The sequence below is a fragment of the Ambystoma mexicanum genome, chromosome 3q (genome assembly GCF_040938575.1).
Source record: "Ambystoma mexicanum isolate Mex_15411 chromosome 3q, UKY_AmexF1_1, whole genome shotgun sequence".
Lineage (NCBI taxonomy): Eukaryota > Metazoa > Chordata > Amphibia > Caudata > Ambystomatidae > Ambystoma > Ambystoma mexicanum.
This window is the reverse complement of record NC_090926.1, coordinates 231,419,790-231,433,762: the sequence shown is the minus strand read 5'-3', so window position 1 is coordinate 231,433,762 and position 13,973 is coordinate 231,419,790. Positions and strand designations below refer to the sequence as shown.

The following is a 13,973-nucleotide window of genomic DNA, read 5'->3' as shown; positions in this document are numbered from 1 at the left end:
CCATACCGGGTGATCTCGAGTCCTGCAGAAGGAGGTGTCATTCCCGCCAGGTCTGACCTGGCGGCTTTAACACCACCCGCCTGCAGGCGGACGTAGAAACACCGGCACCATCACAAGATGGTGCCAGTGTTTCCACTTCCCCATTCCCATTGAGTCCTACGGGACTCAATGGGGATTTACTGAATTCCGCCTCTGAAATTCCTGGGACACTGGGGTCGTAATTCCCCAGTAATTCCGGGAATCACGGAGGCAGAATGGTAATACGAGTCCAGCGGTAACCTGCTGGAATTTCAGGCACGGTTACCGCCGGACTCGTAATGAGGCCCATTGTCTCCGGTGTCTGCTCTATTTACTCCACACCACAACCTGGTCAGAATGTCCCTCGAACTCACCCCATTGTAAGAAGCTCAATGCTTCCTGTCAAGTCTGATATCCTATCTAGTGTACGGTGTTCTGCGAACAAAAGGGCATCAATCTTCCCGGTCTATAAATACATTTTCAAAACATTATATTTTTTTACACTACACTGGATAACATAATACGATATCAGGATTGACGGGAAGCAGTGAGCGTCTTTATAGATGTATAAATGTGTGTATCCAGAGGCACCCGTTGTGGTGAACGGCCATTTTGAGGAACGCCTGCAAAGCAATCTTGCATTTGCTGTAGAACGTGTGCTAGGGTTACTGGCTCCCTACACCTGGCATGGTGTGAGGGCTTTAGGGAATCTGTGGGATAAGGGACTGTGGTTCGGTGCGCAGTAGTAACAGGCCAGGGATTGCTTGATTACTGTGTGTCCGATTTGGTCGAATCCAAATAGGTTGCAGATTTTTTACCGAAGTTGGCTGCAAATATATGTGAGGGATCATTAATATAAATATAGGGGGTAGTTTGGTGGTCTCCCCCCTGCATATGTTTGCGGCCAAATCGACCTAGAAAAAACAAAAACTCGACCAATTCGGATTCGACCAAAAAGATTCGATGTAATGAACCCACACCACATGCCAGGCTACTGTTGTTCTATACGATAGAAGTTGGGCTTTTAAGCCTTTGGTGGCCATGGAGACTACAGGTGCCTGGCATGGCACATAAGGATTTTGGGAAACACAACAGGCCCTGTATCTTTGGGGTGTCCAGCTGGGCATAAACCTGCCCCCTTGTTACCAGAGAGGAGTTCCCCCTGTTGTTTGGACATAGAGTTATGACTCAAACCGCTGATAGTTTGTAAGCTATGCACAGTGTGTGCAGTTGTGGATCAGTGCCCGAACACTAGGCTCTAGATTGTGGAGGAGAATCCCCTGGGGTGAGAACTAAAGCTCAACAAATAGGCAGAGTGATGTAAGCGAGAATTTTGCACAGACCGCTGGTGAGGGCTGGACAATCAGCTATCACCCAAAAGATCAGCCTGACTCTCGAAATTTGGTAGCCATGCCAGAGCAGTCAGGCTTCACTCAAGAAAGGTAAGTAGGCTGTTGGATAGGTACATTTGTTTTCCCAAAAGACACAGAGAGAGTACATCACACAGGTATACTGTAAAATATATACTCTTTAATAAAGGGTTACGCATATAGATTAAAGAAGTACTTGAGGTGTTAAACAGGGTTTGGGTCTATTTGACCTAAAACATTTGACCTAATCACATTTGATCGAATTTATTTGACCTTTTATTCGGGCTAAAATATGGGGCAACGAGACCCCTGCAATCCACCACTTCCCCTCAACCTAATCAGAACCCTTACCCACCCTATATATATATATGTTTTTAGGTCAATTATGTGAATACCGTTAAACAGCAGAGCAGTATACATATAAAACAGTAAAGTGAGCCATAGCAGACCATTTCCACTCCCAAGCTATGACTCGTACCTCGTGGTAAACTTGGTACGTTTGTATTGCTAGGGACTGGGGAAAAAGGGGGGAACTCTAAACACCAGTAACATACATCATTGCGTCCTTCAAGATTCACACATCCCACACGTGGATAGTCCCCCAACTTCTAGTGCATTATAAAACTAGTGTTATATAAGGAAAAGAGGAAGAGGAGAGGAGAGCACGTCACAACAGGTCAAGAAGAATCAGAATAGGCGTAGGCTTGCTGTATTAGACCTACTGGTCCGATTGCACTCCTAGAAACATGTCAGGCGCTCAGCAATCATGCATAGTATCCTTCTACAGTCCGAAGGGCAGGAGTGCAATGCATTGATTTGAAGGGCAATAGTAAATCAGGCATGCAAGGTACAATTCTAGGTCTTGGTAGTAAACTCCAGGGAAAGAAGGGAGCTCAGGAAACATGACACTTTTTAGGTGAGTACCTTCAGTTGAAGAAAGGTTCCCCATAGTTAGGAACAGGACAAATCCAATAGGCAAAACCATGCTTTTGAAATAAAGTCAGGTAAGTCTGTGTTCCACCCCACAGGTGCAGAGAAAGGTGCAACCAACCGCTGAGGACATCAAAGGAGAACCCCCACGAAGAGTTCCAAGTAGCAGGTCCAAGGACCAGAAGAAGCAGGAAGGGAGTAAGGCAGGATTCAGCCCCAATGAAGGCCAATGGGAAAACACAGTGAAATGGGACCTGCAGAACCCAACAAAACGAAGACCATGGGGAACCCTGAGGGTGAATATCTCGAATAACCCACAGCCCACAGGCCCAGAGGTATATACCTGGGGTGGCTGTCCCCCAAAACAGGGCTCGTGAATGGCAAAGGAACCAGGTAAGTACAGGTCTTCTTTTCCAAGTGCAGTTTACAGGATCCAGTCATCCAAGGACTTGAACCTCGGACAGACTATGACTCGGACGACCCAAAAAAAAGAACAGTGAGCCTTCACAGGAGTGTGGCCTGCCAGTCAGGAACAAAAGCAACCATGGAAATGACAGCCAGTAGAAGTTCCTCGGAACACAAAAATAAGGTCAGAGGCAGAAAAACAAACAGGCAAAAGCAAAAACGTTGAGGACCCTCAAAAGGGAATTCTGCCCTCATAGTAAGCTCCTAAGCTCAGGAGTACCCGAGTGGAGTGGCTGAGTCCTGCAAACTAATATAGGGTTAACCCCTGTTCCAAGGGCTGGAACGGGGGTAACGTGCTTGTAGCCCAAGTTACCGGTCCAAGTGAAGTAAGGGCCTATAACGAGGGCACCAGGCCATTACCCCCGTTCCAGCCCTGGTAACAGGGGGGGGGGAGGGTAACACTATTAGCACCCTGGGTTACCAAAGCAGTAACCCGGGAGTGCTTAAAAAAAGTATTTTCATTAATTCAACAGGACGCCGCGCATCCTGTTGAATGAATGAAAATATGTAACCAAAACTCCTCTACTATGAACATGGTGGATGGAAAAGGGAAGCAGCCGTGGCAGCGGTCCCGCACGATGCCACCGCAATCAGTTAAGTCGAGACAGGGTTGGAATACATATATTTTGTGTTTTTAAAGATATGGGAGTGTGGGTGAGGGGGAGATGGCAGCCCATGGTGGGGAACGCAGCCTGTGGGTTCTGTGGCCTGCGGGCTGAGATTACAGATTACGCAGAACCAGATTGGCTGCACCCCCGGCCCAGATGTTAATCACTGATGTATCATTTTCCTGAGCTTAGAAAATGGGCACTGGGATGGAGATCTGGACTGCACCCAAGAGTCTTTGAGCCCAGAAGCCTTTGACCGCACTTCCTGCGTCCCCTGAGGAGTGGGACCAATGGCTCAACCTAGACCCTTTGTGAACTTGCTGGGGCACTGTAAAACCAGACACAGCTTCAGGGAGCTATGCAATCATGAATATTAATGATATGATATGATATGGCAGTTGTAACGCGCCTATACACAAGTGCCAAGTGGGCCAGGCAACCTTGGTTCCCCTACCTTATGCGGCATGTCCCTGTGCTGATGCAGTGGCCGTCAATTTGCTCCTCAGGGGAGGCGGTTGATGTGTGGGACCCATTTGGCCAAGCTCAATTTAGCTGTGTTTCTCCATAAGTGACAGAATGGGATCGTGTGAGTCTAGCCTGTTGCCTGAGAAGATCCATTTCACCTGCTAACAGTGAGAATACGTGAGCTACCTTTTGCATGCGGCTAAGGAGAGTGGTCTATCCATCTGTTAGAGTTCATTTAGCAGCTTTAACAGGACACAGAATTATTCCAAACAAGAGGTTGCTGTCCAGTATGCCTCTAATACTGCCCCTTTGGAGGCATAAAACAGCGTTTGCATTATTAAGGATATTACTCTTAATATTTCAATTTAATGTTGCATTAGCTAGGATGATAGGGCTCCTTGTGATCCAACTAAAAACCTATAGTGGGAGGTGCCATTTTGCTATCCATAACTTTGGTATAAAGGGTGAGTGAAGGTCAGTAAGGGGCAGATGATGCCGAGTTCACAGCCTTCCATTCCGCTGAGGGGATACTGAGCTTACATTCCAACTGATCAACCAGAATGGTTCTATAGTTCACTTAAACCCTAATATGGAATGTTGGGGGCTCTTTGAAGAGCCACACTATACCAGCTGAAGGGTGTTTACAAGGTCTGGATGCTAAGAGGATATTTTATGTGGATAACACAAACAAGCTTGGAAGGACTAGACACCTTTTTGTGGCAGATAGCTAGGCAGTCACATTGACCAGGCTAGACTGGCTAGTAGGCGTGAGTGCAGAGTAATTAAAATGGTGCTAGCAGCTAGCAGATTGACAGCAGTGCAATAGTGCACTTGCTGCTGGCGGGTAAGAGGCCCTGGAACAATCCATCACACCTGGTGTGTACATCAGCCTCATGGGGGTTTGCAAATAGTTTTTATGACGCATTATTGGCTTACTCATTCACAAAACATTCTCTTGGGCATGATGTGCTTCAAAACGCATTCAACCTCTTGCAAAAGTCCCTGATAAAAGGTCCATGGGCCAGTTGCCAGTCTCTGCACCGCATGCGACTGGTTTACCGCAGCGAGCCACCTGGCATCCTCCGGGCCATTTTAGGAGATCTGGTATTGGCCGTTGAATTGATGTGAGAGCAGACTTGGCATAAACGTAATGTGTGGACGCCTCACAGATGTGAGGCATTGTGTGTTTTTGATCAAGACATCTACTCTTTTTTTTCAAACACAAAACAATATTGTCCTTCACTCCACTTCCTGTACTCAAGACGTGTAAAGTAAGTGGCAGCGGGGCTGGTTTCTGAGTCAAAAGAGGTGCAGTAAAGGCAAAAGGCCCCACTTCTGGAAGCCGTTCTCTGTGAGATAGTGGGAGATGCCCACCTCCCTGGCACTAAAGATCCTACCATGAGAGGGCAATGAGTACTGGTTTCCCAATGGGCATGCGAGACCACACTGAGAGAGAAATACAGTTGAGATCAATCAGAATTAGAAGAGGTACAAGGAAAGATATCATGAAATGTAATTGCACACTGAGCAGCACCTTCCCGGGAATATTGATGTGCTATACTCAAGACCTGTACAATGGTATAATTGTTGGCTCAGCAGAACCAGAGAGCAGGAGTATTTACTAACCGCACCACATCTTATTTTTGTGTTACTGTGAATTCTAGGTGATCTGTTAACAAATGGGATTGTTTTGAAAAGGGAAAAAAGGGGGAACAAAATTATAAAGCATGGTTTCCAAATTGATAACATTGTATAAAAGTGTGTTTTAGATAAAAATAGATATTAAACCACATATTGTCACACATGATTGTTTTGTGAATAAGGTTTGCTTTGGGATCAGTGGGTAGATGGAGAGGGTGAGGAGACAGAGATGGTTGCATCATTGCCTCCAAGAGGAGCTGTGTAAACATACAATGTGCGAGATTTTGGGCAGAAGGCCTGATTTCTGCATGCTGTGGGTATACACGAATGGTGCCGGAGCTCTGGCGTGCACTAACTATGAGGTCGACTTGGCGCATGAATTATCGACTGGCTTCCTTTTGGCTGACAGATCTCGTTTCTACTCGCAGGCTATTCTTCCGGCGTCATTATCCAGTTACCAGTGTGACTTTCTGCAGTACGGATCCACAGGACAGGAGGTGAGCAAAAACATGTGTTATTACAGGAGGCACCAGCCTCACATCTGCCCCAGAGGACCCTGTGCGCGTCTCCTATAGGATTTGTACCGCACCCCGCAGGGGGCTACCCTACACCATTCCATAGAGTCCTGCCTTTTGGGAGAGGACTGATCTCAAATCCCTTTGAGATTTGTCTGAGGGTTGGGTGTGGATGAAAAAGAATGAACCAACTATTCAACCCTTTCATTGTTTTTTCACAGGTGGGCGAACCCTGATGGCACGACTTCCAAGTAAGTGCATCGAACTCACCACATGTTGTAACTGTGCAGTGCAGAAGAGGAAGCTGGCTATCCTGTAGACTATTAAACCCAACTAGCCTTTCGCAGGCAGCATTCTGTCTGGAGATCGGGCGACTTCACAAATGGATAGTGCCTATGAAAGGCTAGTCCTTTACAATCAGCCCTGTCTCTTTCATGAGAGGAAAAGACTGCACATAAGGTTGGGCAGGAGATTTGCTCTTTCAGGGGAGCAGCCAAATGAAGCATCCAGCTGAAGTCCTGGCTGAGCCATGGGATGAGCATACTGGATGGGGTGTGCAAAAAGGGACTGGCACCCTCTCATCTTGTGGGATGCCAGTTGAATTTTTAGATGTCATGCCTTTGCAGAACTAACCCATTACAGATTCATATGTTTTGCATGATCCTGCCATGTTAGAAGGGATACTCTCTGCTCCTGTGTTCAAGATGTGAGGGGAGTCGACTCACGAGTAGAAAACCTGGATATCCCCGAGTCTGACTCTTCTAGCGGTAAGCGCGCAGGAGCAGCCAATCCAGCACCCTCCGGTGGGGCAGGATATTGGGGTACTGTAGTTAAAGGTATATTTTCAATGATGGACTGTCCACACACTAGAATAGTCAAAATATGTCTTTATCTTTGCTGTGAGGGTTACAATTTAAATTGTGTTCTCCGGTGTCTTTGGATGTGACCGTGCCACGTTAGGGTCAGCAAGACTGTTCACCGTCAACCCGGGTCTCTGGGCAGCAAGATGGCCGAGTGGGGATAGTGGGTTCCAAAGTCAACGTTTTTTTCAAAAAAAGAAACCACTCCCCATAAAATGAGTGAAAGATTGGTTAAACCCATACAGTTTTGTAGGGTAACATGAAAAAACCCATAGACGCCCAGTCACCAACAATGCACAGGAGCATGTTCCAATGCATTCCATGATGCCTTTGCCTGCAATAAATCCCAGTAAAAAAACAATTTCATGCTGAGTGTGCCTATATGGCTCTGTCAGTATATGCCACTATCCCCACGCAACAACATACTCCTGTTTGCTTTGCCTGTAACAAAAAAAAATGTCATTCCACAGTGAGAAAACATGTGCAGACTGGCTGCATCAGTATAGGCCAGTATGCCCACGCAACAACACTCATCATGCTGGATATACCCTTGATGCCAGTAAACAATGCCATGCCGCAATAAGAACATTTCTAATGTTTGTTAATCTGCTTAGAATCACATGCTGTGCATAGGTCCGACATCCAGTGGTCACTGCGGAGTATTGCATTTTGTTTTTCGTAGTCGAAAAGGGGACGTCGACAAGCCGTGTCTGAAACACTATCCCTATAGTGACGTGTGTTGTACCCACAATCCCTCACGCGTTGAGGTCCCTCAGATTGTTTTTTTCCGCCCAGCTACTGGTCGCCTTTACGCGGAGCTCCTCGAGAGACATTGCAGATTTCATCTCCTCGACCTTTGGTCGCTTTCCTATTAATATATAACACATAGATCCCTCCCTCGGCGCAGTTGTGAAGCTGTTTCTCCACCGAGCGAGATCTTCGACGGAGGGGACGAGCGGAGGAGATCCTTCGGCGTCGCCGAACACGTGGCCTGGCCTCGCAGGCCAAATACAGTAGGGAGAGTGGGGTCAGGGGACATCGCTGTTTCCTTTCTGAGAATGCCTTTCCTTTTCCCCTTCCTTTCCCTTGGGGTCGTTATCACGATTTACTGCCTCAGCTATGGAGAGGACACCCTTTAGGTTTTGCCCGCGTTGCAAGGGCAAGTTCACTTGGAAGGACAAGCATTCACGGTGTAACCGCTGCTTGCCCCTCGATCACAAGGAGGAGGGTTGCACGGCTTGTCGGCTTCTTAAGCCAAAGACTCTAAAAGACCGTAGGGTCAAGAGGTGGGCGGCCTACGCTATGTCGAAGGCCGATTCCTCACCCACCGCTGCTACCACCGACAGTGACGAGGAACGTGATAACACGACCTCCGCTACAGAAGTCGTAGACCCCTCTAAAGAGCGCTCGCGCTCTTCGTCGTCAGTCCCCGGCCCGACGGGCTCGGCTCACGCTCTGCTTATGGGGATGAACACCCCGGCGACACTGACGCACACGATACCACACATAAGCACACAACCCACGGCTCTTCTTCGTCGAAGACGAAGAAAGCATCAGCGCCCAAGGAGACGCAGGTTCCACCGGCGGCCTCCTCGGACCGTTCAGGTTCGAAGCCCCTCTCGCAACCGCAGCCGCGACCAGCGACTGGGCTTTCGGCAAATAAGGGCGCCGCCCCCAAACCATCGGCCGGCGCGCACCAGCAGAGAGCGCACGCCGCCGTAGAACGATCGACACCCGTAACGTGTAAACCACAGCCCTCCTCTGACAAACGAGTCCCAGAGAGCTTGGCGAGGATCGTTGTAGCCGACGCCCAGAAGCGTACGCCGAAAGAGAGGTCGAGTGCTACGCAAAGGCTGAAAGACATGCCGAAAAAGCCCGAAGAAAGACAGGGACTACCCCCTTCAGTCGGGGGGACCCCCAGCACACCGGAAGGCTTTTTTGAAGGCGACGGGACACTTTCCTCGATGTTATGGGGGAGGTCGAGCCGTTTTCAGGCGGAAGACACTAATTTTCCCCTGCTAGACCGCTCAGGGGTACCCCATGAGACCATGGAAAGGCTCCATCTCTGCATGGAGAGAATGGAGAGGTTTATGAAGACCCAGAACCCTCCCACTCCCAAGAGAACAAGAGAAGGGCCTCAGGAGGACCCCAGGGCTAAATATCCGAGACTATTCAATCCCTCCCAGCAGGACACAGCCTCAGATTTCCATAATGTGTATGACCTCACTGGTGAGGAACAATACTTGGAGGAGGAGGATGAATTTGTGGACGATGAAGAGGGACAGAACCAGGAGGAAGGTCTGGAAGACAGCCCAGACATGGTAGGAGAAGGCTTCGGAGAAAATCCTGAAGAAGGGCCTTCACATCCCTGGCAATCCCCATCACTATATTCGGACACTGATGTCCTGAACCTAAATCCTCCTGACAATTCACCTGTTAGGAACACGTCTCCCATAGACGATCAGCCCACATTCAATGCCCTGTTGCGCAGAGCAGCAGCACATTTCGAACTGGACACTGGGGAGATCTCTCCTGAAATAGACTTTGTGGAAAGAGTAATTAAGGAGCAACCCCCGGTCAGCCAGACCATTCCCCTCCTCGCTTCAGTGAAGAGAAGAATCATCCCTTCGCTATCCACGCCCGCACTAATCAGAGGAGTTAATCCAAGAATTGAAAAACTTTTCACTCCTTCGCCCTCAGACCCGCTGTACATCAGGGGACATTCTATTCCTGACTCCCTTGTAGTAACCAATACAAGGAAGAGGGCAGGGGTGCCGCTGTCCACCAGCGAGGCACCACCTGACAAGGAGGGCAAGAGATTATATGCCCTTGGAAAGAGAGTCACATCCTCGGCTGCCTTTTCTGCAAGAATTGCGAACAACAATTCCTTGCTAGCTAGCTACGCGGACGCACAGTGGGCCAAACTGCGCAAAGACGCCGAAGAAGCGCCGGAACCCCTACGGACACCCCTGCTATCAACTATTGGCGAAGGAACCCAGGTCAACCAGAGCATTGTGAAGAACTCTCTCGATGCTGCAGAGACAGCGGGACGTTCCCTGGTTCAGGGAATACTCCTAAAATGCCATGTATGGCTGCGTAACTCAGGGTTCAAACCGGAGACACAGGCGTCTTTAATAAATAAACCTATTGAAGACTCAAACCTCTTCGGGAAAGCGGTGGATGAGGCTCTGGAGATGGCTAAAAAAGAGTTTGATACTATCAAAACTCTTGACCAGATCTCTAAGCCCACTACCAGATGCAGCTATGGCAACAAACGCTTTTTTCGTGGCCAACGCCAACAACAGAATCAGCAGCAACAGTACCCTGCCACCAATTACCAGACCAATAGTGGGCAGTACAGCCAAAGAGGCCAGCGCCGTGGCAAAGGGAGAGGTCGGGGGTCCACCCCCAGAGGCTCCCAAGCCCCCAACAACACCAAGTGACGCGAAGATTTGCGTCCCCTCCCATGCAACACCGGTCGGGGCCGGCTAACATCCTTTCTTCCAGCATGGGAGGGAATAACGTCAGACCGCTGGGTACTTTCCACCGTAGCCCACGGTTACTGCTTCGAATTCAACGGTTTCCCAACATACAGACCCCCGAGGGGACGACGCATGACACCAGAACACCTAGCCATCCTTCTCCAAGAAGTAGAACAACTTCTGGAAAAAGGAGCCATAGAGGTCGTGCCTCTATCTCAGGTAACGAAAGGTATTTATTCAGTGTACTTCCTTGTACCCAAAAAGGATCTAACCATGCGCCCTGTATTAGATCTGCACCCAGCGAACAAGTTTGTCAAACCCCAGAAGTTTCGTATGGTGACCTTACAGGAAGTGATCAACCTGCTATCACAAGGAGATTACATGACAACACTAGACATGAAAGATGCATACTTTCATATTTTAATGTTGCCAGCGCACAGAAAATACCTCAGGTTCATGATAGAGGGCAGACACTACCAGTTCAGAGTGCTACCCTTCGGCATAGCATCTGCACCAAGGGTATTCACGAAGGTACTGGCAGTGGCAGCGGCCCACCTGCGCAGGTTGTCCATCCCAGTTTACCCTTACCTCGACGACTGGCTCATAACAGGGGATTCTTACGAAACATGCTTCTCCAATACCCAAAAGACTGTAGACCTTTTGTTCCAGCTGGGCTTCTCCATCAACGAAAAGAGGTCCAGTCTAGACCCCAGCCAGATCAAAGAATTCCTAGGGGCTCTAATTCAAACAAAGGACGGCCTCGTCTTCCCCTCCAATGAGAGGGTCCAAAACATGCTGTTTCAGATCCCTCAATATGTGGCCGGTCGAGAGGTGACGGTACGCAAAGCAATGCGCTTGCTAGGAATGATGGCGTCGTGTATTTATTTGGTACCTCACGCGCGCCTGCGCATGCGCCCAATGCAAGAGTGGCTCAACAGCCAGTGGTGTCAGGCCAGCGGACTATGGGACGATCTAATGGTGGTCTCGCAGGCCTTGGTTCTCTCGCTACGGTGGTGGAAAAAGGAAAACCTGGTAAGAGGGAAACCCTTTGCCACACCCGCGGCGGAAGCCACTCTAACCACAGAAGCATCCCTCACAGGATGGGGGGCTCACCTATCCCATCAGACTGCTCACGGAGTGTGGACTCCGAACGTAGCATCCAAACACATAAATCTACTGGAGCTACTAGCTGTGTTCAAGGCACTAAAAGCCTGCCAGGAACACCTACAAGGCAAGACAGTGATGGCCCTTACAGACAGCACCACAGCCATGTACTACATCAACAAGCAGGGGGGCACCCACTCTCCAGGACTGTCCAAACTGGCCCAAAATATATTGAAGTGGGCACTCAAACGAAACATGTTCCTACTGTCACAACATGTACCAGGGGAACTCAATCTGCTGGCAGACAAACTCAGCAGAGATTTCCCCCTGCCCGAAGAGTACGAATGGCGACTGCACGAAGACATCGTCTTCGACGTCTTCACGCAATGGGGATTCCCAGAAATAGACCTGTTCGCAACCCTGGGGAACTCACAATGCCAAAGTTACGCCTCCAGGTACCCTCAGAACCAATCCAAGGGGAACGGTCTGTCGATTCAATGCTCAGGGAAATTTGTTTATGCTTTTCCCCCGACTCCCCTTCTCAACAAGGTGGTGCACAAGATGCACCAGGAACAAGTGACCATGATACTGGTGGCCCCAATGTGGGCCCGACAGCCATGGTTCGCTCACTTGATGGAGATGTCTCTATCTCCCCCAGTGAAACTCCCCTGCCCGTACAACATGCTGTCACAAGACAAGGGCAGGACTCTGCATCCATGCCCCCAGAACATGAATTTAGCAGCCTGGCTCCTGAGATCATAGAATTTGGACATCTACAGCTCCCGCTGTATGCATGGACATCCTCAGGGAAGCCAGAAAACCTAACACTCGCCACTGCTATTCTAGCAAGTGGAAGAGATTTGTCATCTGGTGCAGAAGAAAGAGCATCAACCCGATTGACTGCTCTCCCACACATATTGTTCTATACCTGACCCATTTATTGGACTCAGGTATAGTGTTCAATTCCATTAAAGTCCACCTAGCGGCACTTTCTGCATACACCACTTCCCAACTCAAAGTGTCGTGGTGGAAGATCCCTGTTATAAAGGCCTTCATGGAGGGAGTAAAGAGAATCCACCCCCCGATAGCTGACCCAGCTCCCGGATGGGACCTTAACGTGGTACTTACCAGACTCATGGGCTCACCATTTGAACCCATGCACAAAGCATCTCTTAAACACCTCACTCTTAAGACTGCTTTTCTAATAGCTATCACCTCCATCAGGAGAGTAAGTGAACTACAGGCTCTTTCTGTTCTAGACCCCTTCGTTACAGTTCACAGAGATAAGGTGGTTCTACGCACGCACCCAAGGTTTGCTCCGAAATTCATCTCGAAATTCCACGTAAACCAGTCTATAGAACTACCAACGTTCTTTCAAAATCCTTCCAACTTGGGAGAAAAAAGTCTGCACACACTAGATGTGCGCAGAGCGGTCATGTTCTACATGGAAAGAACCAGACCACTGAAGAAGACTAATCAGTTCTTCGTCTCGGTGGCAGCAGGAAGAGAAGGGGATGCAGTTTCAAAGTCCACTATTTCTAGATGGATTGTTCAATGCATCACTCTCTGCTATACTCTTGCTAAGAGAGAACTGCTCTTTAAGCCAAGAGCACAATCTACTCGAGGCACGGGGGCGTCCATAGCATTCATTGCTAATGTTCCCCATGAGTCCATCTGCAAAGCGGCTACCTGGAGTTCTGTGCACACCTTTACAAAACACTACTATCTAGATGCACACTCGAGATCTGACTCCCAGGTGGGACAAGCAGTATTAAGACATCTTTTCTCTACTGTTCCTTCTCATAACCCACCGCCAACTCCGGGTACTGCTCGCTAGTCTATGCACAGCATGTGATTCTAAGCAGATTAACAAACATCAGAAGACAATGCATTACTTACCGTAAAAGCATTTCTGATGGTTGTATCTGCTTAGATTCACATGCGCCCACCCTTCCTCCCCGCTCGGATGGAAGGAACATAGACTTCCTTTTATATCTATCTTTTCTGTACTCACTCACGTCTAGAAGGCTCCCTCAGGGCAGAAAAATACAAACAGAGGGACCTCGACGCGTGAGGGATTATGGGTACAACCACGTCACTATAGGGATAGTGTTTCAGACACGCCTTGTCGACGTCCCCTTTTCGACTACGAAAAACAAAATGCAATACTCCGCAGTGACCACTGGATGTCGGACCTATGCACAGCATGTGAATCTAAGCAGATACAACCATCAGAAATGCTTTTACGGTAAGTAATGCATTGTCATACTGAGATCCTGGCTGCACCAATGTAGGTCAGTATGGCAAATTCAGAACAGTCATCACATTGGCTTTAACCTTGATGGCTGTAAAGAAATGTCATGCCGTGGAGGCAAGTGCTCATCAACAGGTCGGCGGTCAGCCCCCAACAATCCCCCCTTCTTCTTTCTCTGACTCAGGCCGGGCTAGGATCAGCACTCTGACCCAGCGCTGAGACAGTGTGGAAAGGGAAGGGCAAAGGGGCATTTGTTTCCCT

At 48.9% G+C, this 13,973-nt stretch overlaps 1 protein-coding gene across 4 annotated transcripts in view; it reads left to right on the top strand.

Annotated features, from left to right (window-relative positions):
• The window catches only part of TNS2 (tensin 2), a 590,960-nt gene that overhangs the window by 566,843 nt on the left and 10,144 nt on the right, over positions 1-13,973 (top strand). For all 4 annotated transcript variants that reach the window (XM_069653619.1, XM_069653621.1, XM_069653620.1 and 1 more), the window contains 2 exons: positions 5,926-5,994; positions 6,234-6,263. In XM_069653619.1, coding sequence (XP_069509720.1) covers positions 5,926-5,994; positions 6,234-6,263 — 99 coding nt within the window. The remainder of the gene's footprint in view (positions 1-5,925; positions 5,995-6,233; positions 6,264-13,973) is intronic.